This window comes from Sarcophilus harrisii, chromosome 3 (genome assembly GCF_902635505.1).
Source record: "Sarcophilus harrisii chromosome 3, mSarHar1.11, whole genome shotgun sequence".
In the NCBI taxonomy this organism is placed as follows: Eukaryota; Metazoa; Chordata; class Mammalia; order Dasyuromorphia; family Dasyuridae; genus Sarcophilus; species Sarcophilus harrisii.
Genome location: NC_045428.1, coordinates 455,307,620 through 455,333,998, shown reverse-complemented (window position 1 = coordinate 455,333,998; position 26,379 = coordinate 455,307,620). Strand labels below are relative to the sequence as shown.

Here is a 26,379-nt window from a genome sequence, read left to right as displayed (position 1 = left end):
ACACAGAAGTTTTAAAGAAATGCCAGTATGAAACTGGAATTTTTGACAGAAATGTTTAATTTTCCCTTCCAAACATTCACTGGGCCAGAGGATTGTTGGGTTTCATTGTGATTCCGCCACCTAGAGGAAACCCCCCCATATATAACCAATGAATCTCACTTCATACCAGAGAGACCAGTGAAATCTAAATTAAGAGTAATATCACTAGACTCTTAATCAAATTTAATTAACTTTACAAAGTATTTAACTCTGGAATTTATCAATCTAAGAAGTAGCTTACATAGACAATATTGTGAATAGCTTTAAATCTGGGCAGCTAGGTAGGACTATGTGTAGAATACCAGGCCTGGAGTCAGGAAGGACTCATGTTCTCAAGTTCAAATGTGACCTCAAATACTGTGTGACCCTGGGCAAGCCACTTGACTCTCAGTTTCCCCATCTGTAATGAGTTGGAGAAAGAAATGGCAAACCACTCCAGTACCTTTGCCAAGAAAACCCGAAATAGGAACACGAAGAGTCAGGCAGACTGACTGGGATGACTGAATAATTTAAAAGAAAATTAATGAGTGATTTATGGAATAGGGTGTTTCAGGAATGCAAATATAGTAGAATATAACCTTTTTGAGGTCAGGAATTGGGTCATTTAAAAATTTTTGTTTCTCTAGCACAGTGTTACCTACAGAGTAAATGCCTAATACATATTTGTTGAATTGAATTAAATATTCATTATATTGTGGTTGACATCAGGAGAGGCAAATTTACCCTCCCACAAAATGTGTCATAGTGCCAACTGTCAGACATGGAATGCTAAATTATGTGGACAACCTTCTCAACCAAAAATTAATCTCATCTGTGAAACCTGGGAAATCTATTCACAGGTCTGGCATTGCTGTAATTTTCCTGGTCTGCTGGGAAGAAATTATTCATTTTGGGCCAGAAAGGAGGGCAGGCATTGCATTTTAGGAATTCTGTTCTTACTGAGAGTTCCCCTAGGGTAGGAGAAACCTTTTTTATTACGTTCCCTAGAGCCCATTGCCTCGGCTAATGACACATCACCTAGCACAATTTCATGCTAGTGAGTGGTTGAGGGAGGCCACACAAGAAGCTGCTGCCCCCAGATATCCAGATGGTCTATGGGAAATTCCAGTTAACTGCTGCAGGCTGCCTCTAGCAAGGTCACTGAGTCCAGGAGAGACAAGCAACTTCCTTTCCTGATCCAACTACAAATATCTTCAGCCCCAATATTCCCCCTGCTCAGCAGTCATACACAGAAAATGTGCGTCCACACATGGTGTCTTTCTCTCTGTAAAGCAGTAATGGGTATTTGTGTAGTTTGTACTGTTTTTTGTCTTTCCATGTCCATGTTTTCAGATCATTTTCTTTCTTCTTCCCCAAGATTCCCTCCCCTTTTTATTTCATTTCTATCACTATCTACTGCTTAAGAGAAAGAAATATTTGAGGCATAAAGTCTTAGGTAGTTATTTGAAGGTTCTAAGAGATTTAATGACCTGCCCAGGATTGAGAAAAGCAAATATCAGGATCATGCAGTCAGTAGGTGACACAGGAGGTAGGAAAGGAAATGGAATAAGTTTTTAAATAGCATCTGTTATGTACCAGGCACTTGTATTAAGGGCTTTTTACAAACATTATTTCATTTGAATCTCACAACAACCCTACAAATAGATGCTGTTATGATCCTCATTTTAGAGTTGAGAAAAGTAACACAAGGTTAAAGGACTTGCTCAGAGTCTCATAGCTAATAAGTTGGATTTGAGACTGGATATGAATTCAAGGATTCCTTCAGGTCTAATGCTCTATCCATTGCTCCATCCACGCACCTGGAGGAGAGTTGGACCCAGATCTTTCCCCTGAGGCCAAGTCTATTCATTATGCCAAGCTACCTTCCAATAAATGTGACTGATTACTTATTGATGGAGCGTGAGGGTAGGAGTGAGAGGATTCATCTCTTCTAATCAATTTTGTACCAAGCCTACTAGAGGTAGGACACCTAACCTGGACAGTAGCCAATTCACAGCAGCTCCCTGAAACCCTAACAAGTCATCCCCAAATAAGGAAAAAAGAAGGAGGGGAAGGAGAAAAGCATCTAACAAGGGAATGTGCCAAGCCACCATTGGAGCAAGAAAGATAGAAGCCAATGGAAACGGGGCAGGCTGTAGCTAGATTGCTAGGCTCAGGCTGACAGTCCTACTCCAGCCCAAGACTCAAGCAATAATTGTTTTTTTTTTTCTATCATTTATCTGGGTAAGTTATAGTGAATGCCCCTGCTCAACTCTTCCCCACCCCCATACTCCCAGAAGCATACACTTACAGACACACCTCTCTGTAGTTTTATTTACTAAGGTGGATTCACTGAAAGCATTCACCATTAGGCCAAATTGACAGAAATAGGAACCTTTTATTGCTTCCATCCCACCCTAAAATCAGAATTTTTCCTTTTTTTGGATCCATATCTATAATTTTATTGGTATAATGAACATTAGGTATGGAAACTCCCTCCATTAATGCCTGAATAGCTTTTCTACTTTGTAATTTTAGAAAGTTGCTTGGGGTTATTGAGAAATTAAATCACTTGCCTGGGATCCTATGACGAGGAATTAAAAGTAGGACTTGACCCCTAGACTTCCTGTTTCTGAGTCCAATTCTAATTCTCTTATCACTATGTCATATTTCCTCTCAATACTAGCCTCTATACAAAACAAAACAGAATTGTAGTATATGTATTGTATAGAGATATAGACCCTTCACTCTGATTTTCTCCCTAGGAAAGCCATCTTTCTTCCCTGTCTCTCGAGGAGGAGATCCTGCTAATTGGTTCCCCCACTGTGAGAGTCACACTGTGTTCAAAGAGGGATTAGTTCTCCCTACAGGTCAGAGCTAGAGCAAGGAGTTTATAAGCCCTAGGCAAGACCTGGAATTTGATTCCCCATGTTATACAAGATCTTTGAGCTGATATCAAATACATTTCAACCTACTACAAACGAGAAACCTACATTCCTTATGATTTTTGCTCTAAAGCTGTCAGAGACCTTGGCAGACATCTAGTCCAAACCCCACATATTAAAGCTAAGTAAATAATGAACCATCAGGACCTACCATGTTGGAAAGGTTTTAAGTATGGGCCTGTTGACAGACTACATCATTGTCACTGGAAGACCAGCTTAGCCATGAAAGACTCATGACTCTGGAAGATCAGTCACTCAATAATAAGGATTTTAGGGTGTGGTAGCTCATAAAAACTGTCTTAGAAAGGATGCAGCCTAAGTATTGAAAGTTGTACACATCTTAGTGAAATCAAATAGTTGCTGAAGTATTAAAATAAAGTACAAAAGATAATTTCTTATACAAATTAATTTTGTATGTGAGCTTGAGCACTTGTCCCTAGACATTACCATCCCCTTTATGAATTAGCCATAGAGGGGCTAGGATCCCCAAGAACTCATTAGTTAGATGCTAAAGTAGTGTCAGACATGTTGGGGCTTATCCTTCACTGTTTTTATGACCCTCCAACTACTTCAGTTATCTCCATTCATCTCTGTTCTTGATATTTAAAGAATTTAGAAAAATCCCTACTGTTTTGTAACTATGTACTCAATCCAGTTCAGCAATCAGTAAATACTATGTACAAGGCACTTTCCTTGGTACTTTAGAGTGGGGGAATGGGGAAGAAAGAGATATTAAAATTAAAAGCCAATCCTGCTTTTAAGGACTACTAATCTAACAGAGGAAAATACTAATATAACAAAGGAATAAGTTTTTCCCCAATCCCAGCAAATAATAAAGTCACTGAAAGAACTTTTAGCAAGGTCATTTAACTGAGGAAACCATGCAAGAGGCTTATGAGCATGTGTGAGCAACTTCAAGGTGTAAGCCTTTGAAGAATAGTGGAACTTCATCTTCTCTGAAATGAATCAGTACTATCCAGGCCAACAAACAGAGTGGCTATTCTGAAAGGCTCCTAAAAGATGACTGGAAAGACAAAATCTGGGTTTGAGTGTAGATGACACTATAGCCCATTATCCCTATGAGCTGAAAAACAATCATAATTGACATTTAAGTAATACTTTAAGATTTATTAAGTGTCCTATATACATTATCTTGTTTGATCCTCACAACATTCCATGAGGTAAATGCTATAGGGGTATTACTGTCTTCATTTTACAGTTGAACAAACTGAGGACAATTAGGGAAAATGATCTAGAGTCAGAAATGGCCACCTAGTTCAATCCCCTAGTTTGTTTAAAAAAAAATAAAGGGGGTGGGGGGGATTGGGCTTGACCAGTATTTTTCCTTCTTAATCAATTATGTCATGATAACTCCCTGCAATAGTGGAGAAAGGTATTTCTGGAGCAACCTACATTCTCCCAAGGGTTGCTGAAGGATCGGGAATGCTTTTTGTTGTCAGCTGGAAATTGATACCCATGAAAATGAAGTGACTTATCACTTAGGTAATAATCTCCAAAGGAGATATTTGAGCTTAGACTTGCTGATTCCAATCCCTTTCCACTGAACCAATTTTTAACAAGAAAAAAAATCATTTTTATCCTAGAAAATTTAAAAAAAGCCTTCAGAATTTAGAAAAATTCATACTATTCTATAACTATATGTTTAATCCATTTTAACAAACCATAAATACTATGTGTAAGGCACTTCCCTTGGCAGGAATTGAGGGAGAAGGAGATATTAAAATGAAGAACCAGTCCTATTTTCAAGTATTTTACTAGTGTAACAGAGGAAAAGGATTTACTAATATAGCAGAGGAATAAGATGAATAGCTATTAATATACTGCAGAATAACTATGCCTGCTGCAGAAATAACAGACTTTAAGAAGTGTCCCAAAAGTATAAAACACTCTGGGTTTTCAAATGGGAGTTCCTTGTGCTTTGAAGGATTGATCTGGTCTCTTATCAATTTTAGTGCCTGCACTTTTTATCTTACCTCCTGGGATTTTATGCCATTCCTTAGGGAACCCAAGTCCTTGTAAGCATTTATAGGATACTGAAAATTCTCAAGCCCTCAAGTGCCCTTACAATTTCTGCTGGAGGGCTCTCTGTGCTCATGACACCAACTGGACCAGCACCACAGCACCATGCTCTATTTAAGCCATTCAGCTGTATATTAGTGACTACCAGCAGTATTCCCTCCAGCAATCATCTTTGTCCAATTTTGTTTACAAAAGGATCAAGGGAGAAGGTAGGTTGCTCCAGAAATATTTATCTCCACTAGGACAGGGAGGCACTATGATGTAATCAATAGAGCATCAGAAGGAAAAGTATCAGTCAAGTAAAAGTCAAATCCAACTCCCACCTTTTACAAATGAGGAAAAGAAGTCACAAACAGATGAAATTACTTGACTAAGGTCACACAATGAATAACTAATGCAAGTAGGTTTTTTGACTCTAAGTCTCTGGTTCAAGGAAAAGAGTGTTTTAGCATTGGAAGTGCTGGATTCAAAGCCTGCCTGTGACTTATTACCTATGTGACCTTGATTTTGCATCTCTAAAGTTTGTTTTCTCGCCTGTAAAAGGAGGCAGAGAAGTGGTGTAGTGGATAGAGTGTTGGACTAAAAGTCAAGAGAATTCTTCCTTCTGAGTTCAATTCTGATTTCAGACACTTATTAGCCGTGTGACTCTGGACAAGTCACTTAACTCTGTCTCAGTTTCCTCAGCTATAAAATAAACTAGAGAAGGAAAAACCACTACAGTATCTTTGCAAAGAAAACCCTTCATGAAGAGTTGAACATGACTGAAAATGACCACAAAAAAGGATGTGGTTGGACTAGCTGACCTCTGACTATATTATAGATAAGCTCTATTCTATATTTAGTTATCTTATTCCATCCCTCTAAGAGATGAGTGAGATCCTTAATAACAAGATAGGTTCTGATTCATCCTTGAATCTCCCTCTTTTCTCTTCCCCCAGCTTACCCCTTAATGAGAACAAACCCCAAAATCTGAAACAATTTTAGAAATTCATTAGATTATTTGGTAGGAAGACATTTGGAAAGAAGGTGTGGCTCCCTCTGTGCATCTTTGTGAGGTTACATTACATAAGAGTTCAGACAAGGACATAAGGACATTAACCTGATGGCCTGGTATAGGCTATAGGTAATCTCCACAAGGGCAATTGCAGATGTGATAAGTGGATAAGTCACTCTAACTCTTAACATAAGCTTTGTAGACCCAGAATAAGATCTGGTGGGATAGTCATGGTGTCTCTGAGGTCAGCTTCCCTTCTAAAATAGGCTTTTGAGTTAGACAGTTTTCTAGTTACATAAATCTGGGTTCAAATAATATTAATAAATGATAAATAATAAATATTTTCTCCATCCCTTCAGGCACAGTGCCTTCAGGCACAATATGACTGTTGAATTGAATTAAGAAATAGAAAAGGGTAGGAATTTTTAAATCTTAAAGAGAATAGTGTGTGTGTGTGTGTGTGTGTGTGTGTGTGTGTACCCAGGCTCTTTGCCATTAAGCTTTAGGTAATATGGCAAATACTGTCCTACAAAAAGATGTAAAACTTAAAATATAAAAAATTTAAAATACAAATAAGTCCAGGTCAAAATGATTCATGGGATTCAGAAGGTAGCAGGATTGGAGTTCATAGGATTTAGAGCTTGAAAGGGACCTTTGAGATCATTTAGTCCTGCTCTGGGGCCTGAGCCATCAGTTACATCATAGTTTATAGGATTTATGTGTTTGTTTTCATTGTAAAATCTCCTACAGTTCATTTCAGCCCATATTCATAGCCTTTTCCTACTGAACAAGGTACAATAATATGACCTTAGGCAAGCCATGTCACCTGTGTAAGCCTCAGTTTTCTTACTTGGAAAAAAGGAATAATAATGGAATATATGTCCCGTGCTTCTATCACAAGCTTATGGTGAGGACCCAGTAATATGATCCAAGTCCCTTGAGAATAAAAGCACTATAGGAATACAAATTATCATCATCATCATCATCATCATCACTGCCATCACCATCACACTCCTTGAGAACAAGGACTAGCTTTGTTTTTCTTTACCCTGGACTTGACATCAATAGACTTGGGCCCTAGTCAATTGTATGATCTTATTGGGATGGAATATTTCTAGTGACATGACAAATTTATTACTATCCTTATTATTTTTATTATTATCACCCTATGCTCAATTCAATTCAATAAACATTTATTAAGCACTTACTATGTACCATGCTAAGTACTGGGAAAATAAAAAGACAATCCCTGCCCTCAGGGAGCTCACAATCTCATAAGTGATAGGATGGTTTTCAGTGCACAATCAGGGAAGCTGAGATATGACTAATGTTTATCAACTCATTACCTCCAGGCCAGCACAGCAGGGATAAGAATTCCAACCTTTCCATCTCACCCCCCTTTTTATCCTGGATCCCAATGAGACCTTCTCCAATTTGGTCCTGGAGAAAAGTGAAGACAAAAAAACAAAATCTGTTCTTTTTTTTTCCCAGCCAGGCAGATGGATTTAAGGTCACCAAGCTAGTAATTGTCAAGTGTTTGAGATCAAATTTGAACATAGCTTTTTCTGACTCCAAGATGAGTGCCCTAACCACTGAACCACCTACCTGCCCCCCAAAACCTATTTTTCAAAGGAACAAAAGTCAATTGTGCTTTTTTAAAGCTGTAGCAAGTTAAGTTTAAAAAATAAACAGACAGAGTCACAAGGAAACAATATGTTGCAGTGGACAGAAACCTGAATCTGGATACAGATAGTTTGAGTTCAAATCGTATCTCTGCTCTTGAGTAAGCGGTATCCTTTGAATAAATAGCATTCTCTTTCTAAGACTTTCTTCATTTATAAAATTAAAAGGTTAGTTCCAAGGATGTCCTTAAGTAGAAGTATGGGGTCCTCTGCCTCTTCCTCATTGGTGACAATCTGAACAGGTGTACTTAGCTGAGGAAAATGAACAGCAGAGCAACCACCTATTAGGTAATAGGGCCCCAAACTCAGTCAGGATTAATGGACTAAACCCATCACTTTTCAATTGCTCTGGGAATCAAAATGGGTTCCCATTAGTTCCCAGGGGAAGGGAAGGGGGACATTTAGCCTCTGAGCTCCCTTTTTCTGCCTCTCTGAGCTGCCTGGTGGTTGCTATCAGAAAAGTGCTATTTTTAAACTGAGACGCAGAAGGGAAGCCTGGACCACGAAAGGATGGCGTCTTGCTTTTTATGTTCCTGGCTCAAAGCAGGTGGCCGTCAGGGGACCAGAATCCAGGCAAGAGTCATGAGAAGTGTTTTAAAACACCAGTCAGGATGTTCATCCTGAGGCAGCCTCCTGAGAAAAAGGAATTCACATAAAGTCCCAGGGCCTTAATTGAATTTGTAGTGCCATCTCTTTGTGAGGAGCCTGACTACTCAGGCTAATTGCTTTGGTACGCTAGCTTGCTGCAATGCAAACACAATGATATTTTATGTCTGTATGCAGTCTTTCAAGGCCACACATCTTTCTCCTACTCCTGTCTCCAACCTCCTTCTTCCTCCCAGTACTTGGCAATCTCTGTTTTTCTGTCACTTTCCAGGCCTCCCCCCTCACCAAAAACTCAGGTGCTTTGGGCCCATAGTACAGCCATAGGCAGGAACTGAGGGTGGGGCAGCTGCAAATCCTCAAAGGGAAAGGGTGGCCAGGGGAAAGAGTCCCAGGACTTGTGGCTGAGGGTCTGGGAAGAGAGAGAACGAGACAGAGACAGAGACAGAGAAACAGAGACAGAGAGAGAGGAGAAGCCGAGAAACAGAGACAGAGAGAAAGAGAGAGAGGAGAGACAGACAGAGACAGAGAGAAAGAGAGAGAGGAGAGGCAGAGATAGAGACAGAAACAGAGAGAGGAGGAGGAAGGCAGGGAAGAAGGAAGAAAGGAAGAGAGGGAGGGAAGGAAGAAAGGAAGGGAGGGAAGGAAGTGTTGGCTCTGCCACTCACTAGACCAAAGACGAAGCAAAATTTATCTTTCCTTAACTATATTCTATGCCTGCTCTAACAATACAGCTTTACAAAAAAACACATCTTCTTTCTTACCACTCTTTCTGACTCACATAGCCTTGGAGATGTCATCTGACAAGTTCACATACATACATACACACACACACACACACACACACACACACCGACTGATGCTATGTCACACTCTTGAGTGAATAAATAAATTGCAATTTATCTGTTTTCTGTGTTGGCTAATTTGGGCAGTTAGTGAGTACCCTGAAAATTCTTATAATTTTCCTTACAAGTAATCCTATAAGAGAAGTAAGTGGCAAGTGTATAGGAAGATGGTGTTATAACAGTAAGAGGACTGAATTTGGAGTCAGAAGAACTAGATTCACATCCCAACTTGCCATTTATTACTTCTGTGATCAGGGATGAGTCACTTAACCTCAGTCTCTTTTTCTGTAAATGAAAAGTTTGGAACAGATGGCATCTTGAGACCATTCCAACTCAAAATCTTTCCATTAACCTGAATGCTATACATTCAGGGATATAAGTATTGTTGTTGTTATTTGTCCTTTGTTTTCAAAGAGAACCATGATGTCAGGGAGATGATGCCATGATATGCAAGTAAGTTGAATTTAAGTGGGGGGAAGGCTATGCAAAATCATCAGCTTTATTTTCTCCTCCAGAGCCATCTGGGTCCAGTAATTAGGTGTAAATTGGGATGGTGGGAGATGGCCCTGGATGCAATAAGAGATTTTGGCCTTTTTAAATTAAGGTCCTTAATAAGTGTCTGACTGAGGCTGCACCCATTCTGAGATTTTGGGCTAGGTAAGAAATGAGACTAAGAATGGCCTAATTTTCTTAATCAAAAAAGAAAACTCAATCTGCAGTGGAAGACGCTCAGGGTTTCTGACTAAAACAGAAACAATTGCTATTTACATTAAATCTGATCAATCTGGGCCCAAAGGAAAATGAAGTGTTGTTGGTCTGGGACCTTTTATTGGCCACTCATTGAGATCCAGAATTATTTGAGTTTAAGGATAAGGGTTTAAGAAAGAAATCAAACTCTTGAACCTCAACATATCTTGCCAGGTTTCAGAGAATGAAATTTATACTCTTGGCAGAGCACCCACAGAAAAGGGGAAAAAAGGGAGGAAGGAAGGAAGGAAGGAAGGAAGGAAGGAAGGAAGGAAGGAAGGAAGGAAGGAAGGAAGGAAAAGAAAAAGAAAGAAAATGAAGAAAAAAGGAGGGAGACAGAGAGTGACAGAGATAGAAATGAGAAAGACAGACAAGAGAGAGACAGAGAGGTGACAGAAAGACATAGGGAGAGGCAGACAGTGGAAGAGCAAGAGAGAGAGAGAGAGAGAGAGAGAGAGAGAGAGAGAGAGAGAGAGAGAGAGAGAGAGAGAGAGAGAGAGAGAGAGAGGAAAGGAGAGAGAAGGAAAAAGAAGAAAGAGACATGTTGTCTAGCTCCTACAGGGACAGCTCCTACTCACAGAGATTGTCCTTCATTCTCAAAGATGACTACTATTGTAATGCTGGAGAAATTGAGGCAAGATAGAGATTAGAAAGTTTTTAATATTTTATTTGAGTTTCTGAGAGGGCAAGATAGTCTGGAAGAAAAGCAGAATCCATTCTGCCTCCAGGGTTGAATTGGACTTTCTTCTCAATGAATTCAGCATCAAATTGAGATTCCAATGATTTTTATATGGCTCTAATGATCAGGGGAGACAAAGGCAAGGGGTGGAATCTGAACACTGGAGAATGCAGGAATTTCCAGGAAGGGGCCATCATTTCGGTTCTGACAGGTTGGAAGTAGGGCCATAAATTTTTGATAACTTAGGAGGATTTAGGAGTCAGGATGTCTGAATAGAAGATTTTCCCCTTGTCTGAGATTAAACATTTACAGTTTGTGACTCTAGAGTAGCCAGCTACTAAGTTATATCAGTTTTAATAATAAGGAAAGAGGGGGATGGGCTTGCAACCAGAGGGATTGAGGCAGAACAATTCAGGGAAACTGAGGTAGAACAATTTAAGGAAACTGAGGCAGGATAATTTAGGGAAAGTAAGGCAGGACAATAAAAGGAAACTGTGACACAACATTATGACATCAAGGAGGTGACACCATGACATGCAAGTGAATTGAACTTAAGTGACATGCTATTCTATATTTAGTGGCAAAGATATAATCAGAAATACCTAGCTAGAAGAAATCTGCCCAATACTAAACCAATTATAATTAAAGGTTACTTAACCAATTTTTCTCTTCTCCCCTTCAATAGAGATGCTTTGGACTCAAAAGATTTCTCTTTATCTTTTAAGAAACCTCTGTTTCATTAATCATTAACTCAGGAAGTTTACCATCTTCTCTCCTACTGAAGAAGTGCTCATGTGATCTAGGTATAACTTTAAAGGCAAAAGAAAAATGCCTAACTTCAGAGCCATAGCAATCCAAAAGTTCATAAGAATAGACATCTTCCCCTATTTGTATTTAAACAAATAACTCATGCATTCTTTATTAGAGGATTAAGAGGAAGAAGTGAAGATTATGATTATTCCTATTTTACAGATAATGAAACAGATCCTGAGACGGGGATATCATATGTTCAATGCTTTTTTCAGGAAATTATGTGGCCTTTCTGTTGCAAGTACTATTTGACCAGGGATGTCAGTGATTTCTGACTTCCTGCAGCTACAGCTTGGAGAAGAATCCCCATCAATATGGATAGGTGAGTCCTATTGTCCTGAGAAGCACTTAAGCTCAGTAGAGAGGAAAGCATGATTCACTGGTGAGCCAGTTTAAATAGACATAGCCTCTCTTCCTTTTTTCTACCAATGTCTGTCCTTTGGTTTTTGTACTTTTCATATCAAAGAGTTTAATCTGCTTTGTTGGACCTTTAAACTTTGCTTTTCTTTAGATTTGATCACATCTGTGTACCATTTCCCATTCACCTTCAAAAGAAGATTAAAGTTAAGAGAGCCCTAATGAGCTTGCTTAGATTTTAATAAGATTTGCTAACATCATTGTCTCAATCTGCATCCTTCAGATTACAGGTAGAGGATCCGGGTATTTGATGATATGCCAGATACTTTCCCTGCATCTTTCTTGAGGCAAGTTTACCAAAGCTCCCAAATCCAAAGAGAATATTCTGAGTTTTGAAATGTCCCATTAAGGAAAATCCTTGTAAATCCTTTTAACCTTAGGAAGATTTTTGGAATAAGAATTTTTGCAAATCCTTGAAATGGGAGAGAGAATTCAGAGAGTTAAGGTATGGTCAGTAAAATATATAAGCTCCTTGAGAGCAGAAACTGTTTTTCACTTTTAACTTCCTATCTCTAACACCTTTAGTGTTTGTTTGTTTTGCTGATACCAAAAAAAAATTGTTTTTCTTTTTTTTCTTTCTTCAATTTTTTTGTTACTCCTTAAATCCCAAACTGTCTCCCTCCCCCTCTTCCCACCTGACACTAGAGAAGAATTTGGCACAGATTTATAAAAATATGTAAAAGCATAATATCCATGCTTCTATTTATCAGTTCTTTCTCTGGGGTTATGGATAGCATATCCATATGAAGGCATAGGTCCTTTGTAATTAACTTGAGTATTTGCAATACTTATAATAACTTAATTTTTATTGTGAACTTAGTAGTTCACAATTATTCTTTAAACCATATTGCTTCAATTTGTACACATCATTCTCTTGTTCTTGATCATTTCACTTTTCATCATTCCATTCAAGTTTTTTTCATTTTTTTCTAAAATCAATCACTTATCATTTCTTACAGCACAGTAGTATTTCATCACAAAGCACTTGTCAAATTGAATTGTTTACAAATTAATGTTGGACACATTATTTGGGCTTTCCATGGCTCAACTTCATTTTTAAAACAAAGCTTATAATAACTTACATTTTCATAGTGCTTCCTAAAACACAAAGAACTTTCATTTTTAAATTATGATTTATTATCAGTAGTCGTTTGATCTGTATCTCTATATTATGTATCTACAAACACAGGGTCATGTAAAATTTTCTTGGATGAAAAAAGGTTGTGAATGAAAAAAAAATTAAGAAGGTAGGCCTAGTTAAATCAATATATAATCAGGAAACCTGAATTGTAATTACATCTCCAACTCTTAACTAGATGGATGACTTAACCTCTCAAAGCCTCAGTTTACTTATACATAAATTGGGAACAACAATAATGGCCTTATCTACTTCATTAATATTTTAAATATTATATAGTATAGAAAGTACCATATAAACTTATTATAAAGTTATTTTAAGTATTATTAAAATTAATGAAAATTATAAAATATCTTAAAAATTATGAATTGCTATAAAATAGCAATTAATAGTCAAATTACTCTTTATGAGTCCTTTTATAGGAGAATTTCATATATGAGTATTAGTGCTTAAAATACCCTTTTTTTAAACATGCTACAAAGATTTATCTTGCAAGATATAAGTTGGTAAGAATAAGTTGAATAAGAGAAGACAATACAATATTGGTACAAGGCATTCTATAACAACTATGAGAGAGCAAACCTAAAGTCTTCTCTTTTGCTGAACAGCATACTCATTATACACAAAGTGCATCCTGGATCCCAGCATTTAAAATTTTCATGACACTATCACTTAGAATGCTAATAACTGAACTGTTCAGAATCAGTTCTGTTGTTGGATCCAAAAATCCATTTGGCCCATCTCTGGGCATTATTCATTTTGGAAGAGCAAGATTTCTACCCTCCCATCCTCTCCTTATAAATGTAAGCCCTTTGGAGTCATAACTTTTGTTGTTGTATCACAGTATAATGCCTGACATATTAAGGGTGTTTCATAATGTTAATTGAATGAATAAATGATTCTGATGAAAGGATATTATACTTCATGAAGAGCTATATTCAGTCCTAGACTTGATTTTCAACTTTTCTGCAAAGAAGCTCTAAAATCTCCAATCTCATTGTCTCATTTATCCTTGTAAGGAGGCTTGACAGGGAGTGGGGAGCAGGTGATGTAGTAAAATAGGAAATGCACATTAAAGATACAAAGCAGACAGTGCCTTGTATGACCCCATCATTTGATTTGAGGAAGGTCTATATGAACCTGCTAGGCTTGGCTCAGGAAGGGAAAAAGAAAGACTATGTTAGGGGCCTTTTCTAGTAGGGAATATACAGGAAAGACTGCTAACTGATGGATTTATGTGCTGGTAGATTTATGAAAGATGTTTTGCATTTGTTTAAACAACAGTCCAGATTTTTTATTGAGATGAATGTAAGTTTAAAAAAAAGAAAGAAAAGCCTACTCATAAAAATGACAAAGGATCTAAATGACTTGTATCCCTCGAGGTGACATTAAATATGATCTACTTCCTGGAGGGGGCAGTTAAAATAGTCAAAGTATAAATCATGGACTACCTTAGTTTGCAGGCTCCACATATTCTGAGCCAGCATCACAATAGAAATGTTCATTCTTTCCAGTAGCATGTGAAATGAACTTGTAAGCACCCTAGGTTAGGAAGTTGTAAAGAAATGGGTGTCATTACATATCTGTTGGAGCAAACTGGATAAAGTATGAACCCCATCTCAAACATCTCTGGAACATATTTGGAAGACATTGGGAAATGGACATTCTAAAGATTTCTCAAGTCATTTCTAGCTCTACCAATCTTTGATTTGATGAACATCCTGCCATATGCCATTGTTGGTCACAAGCTCCTAGAAGGCAGGGTCTGTATCTGGATCTCCTTAGGACAACAGGTCAAGCAAGGTTACACGTAGGAATGTGGCATTTTGAGGGTGGTGGTGGTGCTGGTGAGGATTGTATATAGTTATTTTTTATTAGGTATTCAAACTTTTGAACTGATTGACCACTTTATGTTAATCTATATTTTTAACATCTGTCATATCATCCCCTTCTATCCATTGCTATAACCAGTATTCTAGCACAGATCCTACTGATCACCTTTCTAACGATTTCAATGACCACTTGAAAGATCATTCTGCCTTCACTTTCATCCCCCTTTAATCTATCCTTTATACCACTGCTAGAATAACCTTTCTCTTGCACTTATCTGACTGTTTTTCCCTCTGCCTACCAAATAAAGTTTGCCTAGCAATTAGATTCCTTCACAACCTGGCAACATTATACCTCTCCCTCCCCTTTCCAAACCCAACTACTCTTTAACCATGAACATGACTTCCAAGCCTTTGCTCACACAGTATCCACCTGGAATATTTGTTTTGGGAATTGTTATTAAAGCCCTACTCATCTGCTACCTCCATTTATTCTCCTTTGATTCCCAGCAATTGATAATAACCTTTTCCCCTTTGAACTTTACATGGTATTTTATATCCTTCTAATTTACTCATCATGTATTATTTTGTTTTATAGTTTCTATTCACATGTACACATATGTGTGCATATATTTTTATACATATATATGTGTATATATATATATATATATATATATATATATATGTCTGTATATAGCTTCCTGCTAAAATGGAAGTTCAATGACAATAAGGACCTCTAAACCTATATCTTCCTTTCACATTATGTCTTCTCTAATAGTATCCCCCAATAGTCATATAATAAATGTTTATTGAATCGAATTACCCCATGTATAATAAAACATTGCATTCTATTGGGCAAAAACTGCTCTTTTGCAGTTGAGGAAGAATCATGTAGAGGAAAGTATCAAGAGACCTGGGTCCTAGTTATAGTTCTGCCCTTAAGTTAACTTGGACAAGTCACTGTCTCAGTTCGCCCATATGCAAAGTTGGAGTGGGTGGAACTTACATGTTTTTTTATGATACCTTTCATTACAAATTCATGAATTACAATTCATGTACAGTACAAAATTACAGTTTCTCTACTTAGGACATACATACTCAACTGAACCAGAAAAGTCAGTAGTGCTGATTTATGTCTCTTTTACCCCAAACTAGCCAAGCTATGGCTGGAGATTCTAGGAATTCCATGAACCAAGACATGGAGATTGGAACTACCCCTAGAGACCCCAGGAAGATTCCCAAACAGGCCCGTGATTATGTCCCCATCACTACTGATAGGACCCGTCTCCTGACTGAAACCAAGAAGCCCCGCCAGCGATACATGGAGAAGAGTGGCAAGTGTAATGTGCATCATGGAAATGTCCAGGAAACCTATCGCTACCTGAGTGACCTCTTCACAACACTGGTGGATTTGAAGTGGCGCTTCAACCTCCTGGTCTTCACCATGGTCTACACCATTACATGGTTGTTCTTTGGCTTCATTTGGTGGCTCATTGCATACATTCGGGGAGATCTGGACCACGTCGGAGACAAAAACTGGGTTCCTTGTGTTGAGAATCTCAGTGGCTTTGTCTCTGCCTTTCTGTTCTCCATTGAGACAGAGACCACCATTGGATATGGCTTCCGGGTCATCACAGAGAAGTGTCCAGAGGGAATCATCCTCCTATTGGTCCAAGCCATCCTGGGTTCCATAGTCAATGCCTTCATGGTGGGCTGCATGTTTGTCAAGATCAGTCAACCCAAGAAGAGGGCAGAGACTCTCATGTTTTCTAACAATGCAGTCATTTCTATGAGGGATGATAAGCTTTGTCTCATGTTCCGGGTGGGGGACCTCCGAAACTCTCACATTGTAGAAGCCTCCATACGAGCCAAGCTCATCAAGTCCAGGCAGACCAAAGAAGGGGAGTTCATTCCCCTAAATCAAACAGACATTAATGTAGGCTTTGACACTGGGGATGACCGCCTTTTCCTGGTGTCCCCTCTCATCATCTCCCATGAAATCAATGAGAAGAGTCCTTTCTGGGAGATGTCCAGGGCACAGCTGAATCAGGAGGAGTTTGAGGTGGTGGTCATCTTAGAAGGCATGGTAGAGGCTACAGGTAAGATATTACCAATTGGCCCTAAAGTCCATGGAAAAGCTTATTTTAGGATGACCTTCCTATATCAATCTACTATATATTATCTATAGGTAGTTCATCTTTCTGGGATTCAGGACTCAATAACTCTAATAATTCTTAATCTCTAATCCTATGGGATTAGCCAGTCACAATGGGTCTTATCCAAGAAAGTCAGACTCAATCTAAAAGCATAATGGTCCTTGGGAGAACTTAAAAGTTATTCTACCACAGATTTTGAAATTCAAATATATATTTGAAACATTTCAACATGTCAGGGTTAGTAAAGACTAGATCAGGAGTTCTTAATCTGAGATCCATGAACTTTCAAAAATATTTTGATAAACATATGGCAAAATAATTAGCTGATTTTCAAATCTAGTGTATTTTGTTTTATTCACTTAAAAGACATTATTCTAAGATTCCCTGGATTGCCAAAGGATGGAATACAAAAAAGGTTAAGGGATCCTAGACTCAAGTTCAGAGAGAGTGATTGGTATAGTGGAGAGAGCATAGAATTTAGGATAGAGAGAGCAGGATTGACTCCCAGTCTTTAATTTACTTGCATTAACCATCTCATCTCTCTGACTTTCAGCTTCTTGACCTATAAAATGGGGAGGGGAAGAAATGCTTGCATCTCTCCCTTGAAGTATTGTTATAAAGGAATCTCACTATAAACTTTAAAATGCTATGGAAATTGGAGTAGCTGTGAATAAAATTTAGTTTTTACTCCTGCCCCCTGAATAATCCTAGAAGATTGCCTACCTGCTTGTTCAGTAAGTGGGCAGAAAAGCCATTGTCCTTCCCTTGTAAATAATGCTGCATCTTCAATGAGACATAAACACCCAGAGGTGCCATGGAAAAATCACCCTGGTGTTCTGGCCTGGCACCTCAGCTTGGGACTGCTGCTACTATTTAAAGATACCTGATGACAAAAATCCTTCTTGGTTCTATGCCAATGTAACAAACTCACAGTGTAGTTTTTAAAAGCCAAAGGTTTCTGAGCAGGCTCCTTGACTCTCTCCCCTTAGCACAGCATCATGAGGAATCACTGGATCAGTAGTATAGAACTTAAAGACAGAACCAACCAACTCATTTTTACAAATGAAAATACTGAGACTCAGAGAGGATGGGTTTTACCCAAGTTTATAAAGGCAATGAGTAGCTGAGTGAGGATTCAAAGGTAGACCCCAGGATTCTAGATCCCAACAGCTTGCCTTGCCCTTTCCTGTCGTTGATTTTCTGTCATATGTAACCACTTTTCCTTTTCCCCATCTTCCATACCTGGGCTTTCTGCCTTTCCTGATTTGGGGTATCAGGAAATGGACCAAATCTTCCCAAAGCATCATCCAAGAAGGAGCCTTGATTTCTCTGAAGTCTAGACCTGAAACAGCAGGTATCAGTAAGGGTGGTTACCAGGGGCTGTTGTAACAGGACCTCTCTGGTGATGGCCACAGGGCCATACAATTAGCCCAGGCTGGAGCGTCTCATTGAAGCTGTAGAGAATTGCCAAATGCGATACACTGAAAGCCTCAGGAATCAATGGAGCCATACATAAGCACAAATGCTGGAAGCTAATTACTGTCCATGCTTGAAGACAATAAGCTCCTCAGGTTCTGAAAGACACATTGACTGTGGTCTTGGAATCAGGATCAGAGCAAGGAAATTCTCAGGCAAAAAAAGTGGTCTTTGACAGATACATTAGTGTCCCCCAAACCTATTATCATCATCAATGAAGACAATAAACAGGCTAGAGATACCAGTCAGAACAATGGATGATAAAATAATGGATGGCTCTTTTCTCTCCCTGACAAAATAGAATAATATTTGAGAATTTTCCCCCATCAGCCCTGGTGTCCAATGGGAAGCATTAGAGGCAGTCCAATGCCAAATACAATCAAGAAATTATAATATGAGGCAGCTAGAGGGGCATGGGTAAGAGTATTCATCAAGAAGATCCTAGTCTGTAAAATGCTGGTCTTTAGAAAATAATGTCTAGTATTTACATAGTGCTTTAAAGTTTGCGAAGAACAACATGTGTGTGATCTCATTATATCTTCACAATAACACTATAAAATAGGTGCTATTATCATTCCAGTTTTACTGATGAGGGAAGTGAGACTGAGGTGGATTGAGAGACTGGTCATTGTTAACTAGCCAGCAAATATCGAAGGCAGAATTCTAATTCACTTCATCCCAACTCTAAGTGCAGGATTCTCATCTGCTACATCACTGGGCAAACACCTAGTCCCAGAGTTAACAGGAGACCCAGGGACCAGCAGTGTTGGGTGTAAGGCACCCCAGAAAGATAGTTTTCCTTTAGAACAGTCACACCGAGATGTACCTCACCATCAGCCCCATTCAAGTGCTCCTTGGAACACTTCATTCAGGGGAAGTTGAAGTATTTGTTTGTGTTCCTCCATGATTCCATATCCCATGGGAAGGAGTACTCCCCATAGTGAATAATGGAAGTAATGGAACTTATTTTCTCAATGGCCTAGACTATATAGACAGGAAATTAAAGAATGTTGAACAAAGGTCATTTCTCCCAAATGCCCATGTATGAATCTCAGCCACTTTGTGGCCAATGTTGTGTGGAATAACTAAAGCTAAGAAGTTAGAAACTGAGGGAGGGAAACAGTGAGAAACTAAACTGCTTGCCTGGTACAAGCTGTGGACCAGCTTCCCCCCAGTCTTTTCTTTCTGGATGAGTCCTCAAAGGTAACCTGCCTCCAACTTATTCAGTTCCCCAACATGGCCATGTTCATCCCAGTGTGGGGACCTGGCTCAGGCAAGCAGCTTCTGAGAGAAGGCAGCACATGGCCTAGAACCCTGAACTGGCCTTGATAATGTAGGAAAATCTAAACTGGTAAAAAATAAACAAAAAATAAACATTGACTTTAAACCAGGATACCTTGATGTGAGATCTAAGACAAAAACATTTCTCCTCCATGCTCAGAGGGTATATTTCCTCAGACCAAAGGAGTGGAGAGCTGAAAGGTTACTTTCCTGTGTTCTAAAACATAGAGTTTCCTCAGCCATAAAATAGAGCTTCCCTCCCTCTCTGGGGAAAAGCCTAAATCTAAAAATACTGAGAGCATAGAAAGCTAAGAAGGCTAGAGTTATGGTGATGGTGAATTAGAGATGATGAAGTATTTAGTGTCCCTGAGCAGAGAACAGAGGATGTGTGGGTGTACATATTTCTTTCTTTTAAAAGAAAATGTGTATTTCAAATAAACAGAGCAGGAAAGGACTATGGAGGTGACTAGTAATTATTGGTAATAGCAGTAGCATTCGTTTTTGATATATGAACATGAGACTCCCACTGAAAACTTCTCTGACACCTTATTGGGGTCAGAAAGGAACTCGGGATTGTTGGAGGCAATGCTAGTGGTGCCCAAGTTCTGATAGGTACAACAAAAGTTTTGAGTACAAGCTGACAATAAATGCTAAGCTCTTTATCCAAGGACCATCCTACCTAATTTTAGAGACATCTATTACTGGACTGTCTACTGAACAATACATGCCTTTTCTTTTTTCCTTTCCTTTTCTTTCTTTCTTAATTTCATTCTTTTTTCTTTTTCCTTTTTTCCCCTCTCAACCTACCAATCAATAATAAACATGAACATTTTGGTATGCAATGAAAAACAAAAAAATAAAATACAAGGTTTGTGAATGAAACCCTGTACTTCATGAAGACTATATCCAACACAGTGCAGTAAACAGTACAGGACTTGGAGATAGGAATACAATCAGCGTACAATCTTCCTATACAATCAAATACAATCTTACATATCTATTATCTATGTGACCCTGGGCAAGTTATTTATCAGTCTCAATTTCTTCGTTTACAAAATGAGGATAAATTATAGTATCTAATACAGAGTTGTTGCAATGAAAAGATGAGATGATCTATGTAAAAACACTTTGCAAATTTTACAGCAATAAATAAATATTAATTTATATATATATGTGTATATATGTATATATATATATATATATATATATATATATATATATACAACACAATAAACATTAATAAACCACCAGTGTATCCTTGTGTGGATCAGTAATTCTCTGTCCTCTGTTCTCCTAGGGATGACTTGCCAGGCCCGCAGCTCTTACATGGACACTGAGGTTCTCTGGGGTCACCGCTTCACGCCAGTTCTCACCCTAGAGAAGGGCTTCTACGAGGTAGACTACAACACCTTCCATGACACCTACGAGACCAACACCCCCACCTGCTGTGCCAAGGAACTGGCAGAGGCCCAGCGAGAAGGGCGGCTCCTTCAGTACCTCTCCAGCCCCACTCTGTTAGGGGGATTGGGCCAAAAGGCAGAGGAAGGAGAGGAAGAAGCTGAGGGGGGTAGAGCCAGAGAGACTAGTAGTTCTGTGTGACTGCCATGCCCCAGGAGAATGGAACACCACCTTCCAATGACTTTTCTCCAGCCAGAGACCCTTATGACTCCATAAGGCAAATTAACTGAGATGGGTTATTTAGGTGGCTGGAAATGTGAGCGGCTCAGAGAAGATAGGTATTCTAGACAGCCCTCCCCTTTCCCAACGAGATGCCGTCCTGTGCACCATGACACATAGAGACGTTGCTAAGCTACCTGCTCTTACACCTGTAAGGGTTATAGTTCTGTCCCTCCCATCTTGTCCCAACTGAATGATGTCTAAGGGTCCAAGGTGAAAGTGGGACTTTCTGTCTTATAATTGTGATGTCTTTGCTTTTTATTGCTTAGCCCCTAATTTCTCTTCCCACTGACCCTGGTGCTTTCCCTGAGCTAGATTTCTAGGCTGCTCTCAGCAGCATTGCTGAAGGGCTGGGATGGAAGTGGGGGTGGAAGGGGCAAGAGGTACTTCTGCCCTCGGCTCTATTAGGCCATGAAGTAGATTCTCAAAAGAGGCATCCCCTCCCTTCAGAGAAGGAAGCACTCTTTATTTGAGAGCTTTCGCCAGTTGGTAGGGCTGGCATTGAAGAAAATGCTGTTTGAGATCTCTGTTATTAGTGTGTTGAGTTAGATTTGTTTTTAAAATGTAGTCTATTCACTCTCTTAGAAGTTCCTAGTAAAACCTGGACCTATGTCTTAGTAAAACCAGACCAGGAATGTCAGATTAAATTTGGTTTTTATTAGCAATTTATAAAAGCATATTCTTTATTATTCTGTATACCTCAAATATCTTCCAGATCAAGGAACACCAAATACTGGTTCTGTTCCAGAAAACTGTTGCCTAAGGAACTCAAAATACATCTAATTTTCACCTTATTTTTCTTTCATATACTAGAGTAAGCTTAAGTGAGAATTGAAATAAGTGAGGTTTACAGACTTAACGTTAAAGCTGGAAGGGCAGAGATGAAGGGGGGGAAGTTGGGAGGGAAGCAAAGAGGAATAAAACTATAGATTATTTTTTAAACAATCACCTGCAGAAATTAGTTCCTATGATGTCCTGATTTTCAGTTCAATGGCCTTCCTATTTTTAGGAACTATCATTATAGGCAAGGGGATAGTCAAAGGTAACCTTTTCACCAAAGCAATTAATATATCCAGGATGAGCCAGGTGGCCAGGTTTGTTACTAACAGTGTTGAAAGAATTCCAAGGCTTAAAGCAGTGAGCCTATGAATGGTCAAATGGAAATACTAGGTGCCCATTTGATGTCAAAAAACTAACTTTAAGCTTCATGATTAGGAGAAACTGTATGAAGCCTGTTAATTATGAGTCCTACTAGCCTCTCCCAGTCTTTCAAAGTGATAGCCTTAATGATAGGGGGAGGAGGAAGGGTCTGAGGCAATGAAACACTAAGAAAGAATAAGAGCAGGACTACCTTCCTTTTACATTCTCTATCTTCATCCCCAAGGGAAATGTCAGAAAAACTAGGGATTCATGGGGAGATGGGAGGTGAGGAAATATAACAGGAAAAAAACTCAAAAAATGTTACCTTTTGTAAGAGCTTAACTATTTTTCATCTGAAGGTATAAGGAGAGTATAGTTCAATGTGTATAATGCAGAGAGTGTTTGGTAAACAAAATTTGGAGGGTGAGAAGAAAAGTATGACTTTTGTCTGCTAACTGGTTGATGGAATAAGGAGAATTCTAATTAGCTAACCAGACTTGGAAGAAAATTCATCCAAAGATATCAGGGCTTCAGAATTCTCTCCAGCCTCCAAAACTGATATTGCCTCTACCCACATGTGTCAGTTATCACTGTTAGCCATCTTTTCCTCCTGTTACCATTCCTTTACCACTAAGCCATAAGAATGCAGATATCTTGCAAAGCCAGGATTCCTTATCAAAGAGGTTTCCAGGTGAGCAATGATGCTGCTTCCCTCTTACCAAAACTCCTCTTCTGGCCTTGGAATATGTACATCTTTCTCTATTCCCAGTTCTGATACCTTTCTGGTCCTCTCAGCTCTACTTCTGGACTGTCAGTGATCCAGAGCAAAGAGGAGAGCAGTAAAGTTCCCTACTAGACTCTAAGGCTTCTTAGGCTATGAGCCAGATCACATGCCCTATGTACGTGGTGATATATTGCTATGATTTTTTTTTTAACTCTATAAAATACACTAGTAACATGGAAACTGCCCTCAACATTCCAAGAAAAACAATAATAACAAATCATACTCACAAAGTACTTTAAAGTTTACAATACACTCTCCTCACCAAAACTCCATGAAATGAGGTATTGGATTATCTGATTTTTGTTACCTATGTTCATGGGTACATTATGAAAATGACTTTATAAGGACTTGGGAAAAGCCCTGGAATCTTTTCCTGAAAGGTGGGACATAAAATAGAGGAGTCATTCTAAAGAAAGAACATGCTGAGGGCAACATGGCCTTTGACAAGCCCTATTCCATCCTTTTCCTACCTTTCCACAAAATAAAAATTTTAGTACTACCACATCTTAGATATAAAGTTTTGACCTCATAACATCAAAACTGAGAGAATATATCTTTCTTCATTCTGCAATAGGTTGATGGCTTTACAAAGACAAACCGTGGATTTTTAATATTCTTATGTTTCCAAGGTATTATGTGGGTTATGACATTCTGAAAGTTTCATAAGCTAATCCCTGACCTCAGCTTCTATATATTGGAAATTACCTTTGGTAGAGGCATTTATTACCTTTGGTAGAGAATTTAGATATTTTTTTAAAAATAGCTCTGATAAAGTAGAGTACTCCTTAACTTCCCAGTGGTCTTAGTATCCTTATATGTAAAATGAGGGATTGTTCCAGGTAGACTTTAAAATATCTTCATTTAGGAAAATTAGAGAAGCAAAAGATTACTCAGTACTTAGACTGAACAGATCCAAGTCGAAAAGTTCTTAATCGTTTTGGCAAGTATCAACATTGAATCATGACCTGTAGTATTTATGAGTGAATATTTATATACATTTTCCATGTACCTCCAACAACCCTTTTCCCTGCACAATATCCCTATATCTCACAGTGTACTAGAATTCTGTGTAATGAGATATCATAGAAACCTAATTACATGCAGAAATTATGTAAACATACCCTTAAACAATCACTTCCTGAGACAGCCTCAGCATGGACATATGCCCAGAGAATGGCATAAAAACTAATGGGTTGAGCATTGTGTAAGGTCAAGAATAAAAGGAGTCCATGTCTTATGATTAGGAAGCTCCAATTAAGTCGGTCGTTTTTACTGAGCCTCAGCTTTGATCCACCTACAATATTCTCCTGGTGGCAGGATAATTGGGAAATACCTTTTTTTCGCTTAGTCTCTGGAGAATTAATGGATTGTGAAAGGCAATTAGATGGTAAAGAATGGCTTGCTGGGGAAGGAGTCATTCATCCTATCTGACTTGGTTTTTGCTAAAGAAGTCACTGAAACTGATGTGTCAACTCTTGTTCTGCCTGTGTAGGATTTTTCAGCCTGCTTATTAAAGAAAGAAAATGCCATTCTGGTGGCTAAAAATCCATCACAATGAAGTGGATCTGATCTTCCCAAACTGTTCCTTGTTATAAACAGGCATCTACTTGCATTACATTTCAGCTCCTACACATCAGACAGGCTTAATGTTCTTGCTCTTTTGATAGTTTTAAAGAAAAACAGTCAGTGACAATGGCACTATTGTGAAACTGAGGTCTGAAAATGGTTGAGGAAATGCAGAAAGAGACAAGGGATTAACACAGTCAAGAGGCAAGAGGTTAGGTCCAGTTCTGAATGTTGGGTTGGGTTAGCACTCAGCCTTTATACAGAAAAATAAAGGGGAGTGATAATAACAATGGAGATAATTCAGGATATGAGGGGGGGGGGGAGGAGTCCAATGCCAATGCTTCATCATCATTGAGATGACTCTGAACATTTACTGGAAGATTTTAGAGAACTGGGACTTGGATGCTGCCAAAAGATCAACTTATCTAAATATGGAAAAGATCATCACTGGTAGACAGGCCACCAAGTGATGAAATCTTTGATCAATTCATAGAAAAAAATTCATTTTGAAAGACCTTAAGTATTTAGAAGAGAAATCTATTTACTCTGGCATGGTGAATAACTGATTTATTCAAATTGGATATTTCTATAGAAAGAAAAATCCACTGGAATAGATGAGAATAGAAAGTTATCTAGAAAAAGGGCAGGGCTGTGTTATGTTGAAAGCCTGAATCTTGGAGTCAGGAAGACCTGGATTCATACCCTTTGCCTTTGCAACATACTAACTATAATAATAATATAATAACTTACTTTCTCAATACCCTCAGGTTGGGATATTCAGAGAAGACCAGCCCCTCTAGTATGGTTGCCAAGCCCTTTTCAGAACTGCTCATCTATATTTGGTGTCCACCTTCACCCAACTCTCAGTTGTAGTTGTAACATGGACAATGGCGCCAGACCCTGGTAAAACCATCTTGACAAATGGGTAAAACCAAGTTGAGGGCAACCCACAGGACTCAAACCAGTCAGTGAGTTAGGGCATGTCTACAGCAAACATATGAAGAGTTCCTCTAGTGGAATGGGTGGCTAAGAACATATTGTTCAAATGGCGATGAAGGTAGTCCAAACAGGCATTGTAGAATACCAAGAGCCTGGTCAGGCATCAAAGATGCCAAGGTCATCCATTGTCTTGCCACTGGATTTTGATGTCTTTTGAAGAGAAGATGAGGCTGATGATTTTGTGCAACTCTGCCTTATTTAAATCCAATTCATGTGCAAGACATTATACTGTTATGTTATTGATCTTAAAAAAAAGAAGTATGAACGATATTCTAGACAACTCTCTAAGTCGGGGTTCTTAATTTGGGATTCACAGATCCCTTTTAGGAAAAGATACATCATTATTTTCACTAACCTTTGAATTCCTTTATAATCTTATGTTTTTTACTTTGTGCATTTCAAAACATGAGTCTGAGGAGTCATTGACATAACTAGAACTCCCAGGGAGTTCAGGGTCACAAAAATTAAGAATCGCTGATCTAGATCAACTTTTCTGTTAATCAAATTATCCACATGATTGTCAACACTCCCCTGCATTTTTGGACAGTGTAGA

General features: G+C 38.6%; 1 protein-coding gene across 1 annotated transcript in view; it reads left to right on the top strand.

Moving 5' to 3' along the window:
- KCNJ5 (potassium inwardly rectifying channel subfamily J member 5) overlaps positions 1-25,107 on the top strand; it is a 49,113-nt gene extending 24,006 nt beyond the window's left edge. The window contains exons 3-5 of the mRNA XM_003764404.2: positions 11,579-11,685; positions 15,903-16,846; positions 20,958-25,107. Of these exons, the coding sequence (XP_003764452.2) occupies positions 11,678-11,685; positions 15,903-16,846; positions 20,958-21,259 (1,254 nt within the window). The 5' untranslated portion in view covers positions 11,579-11,677 and the 3' untranslated portion in view covers positions 21,260-25,107. The remainder of the gene's footprint in view (positions 1-11,578; positions 11,686-15,902; positions 16,847-20,957) is intronic.
- Positions 25,108-26,379: the final 1,272 nt, after the last annotated feature.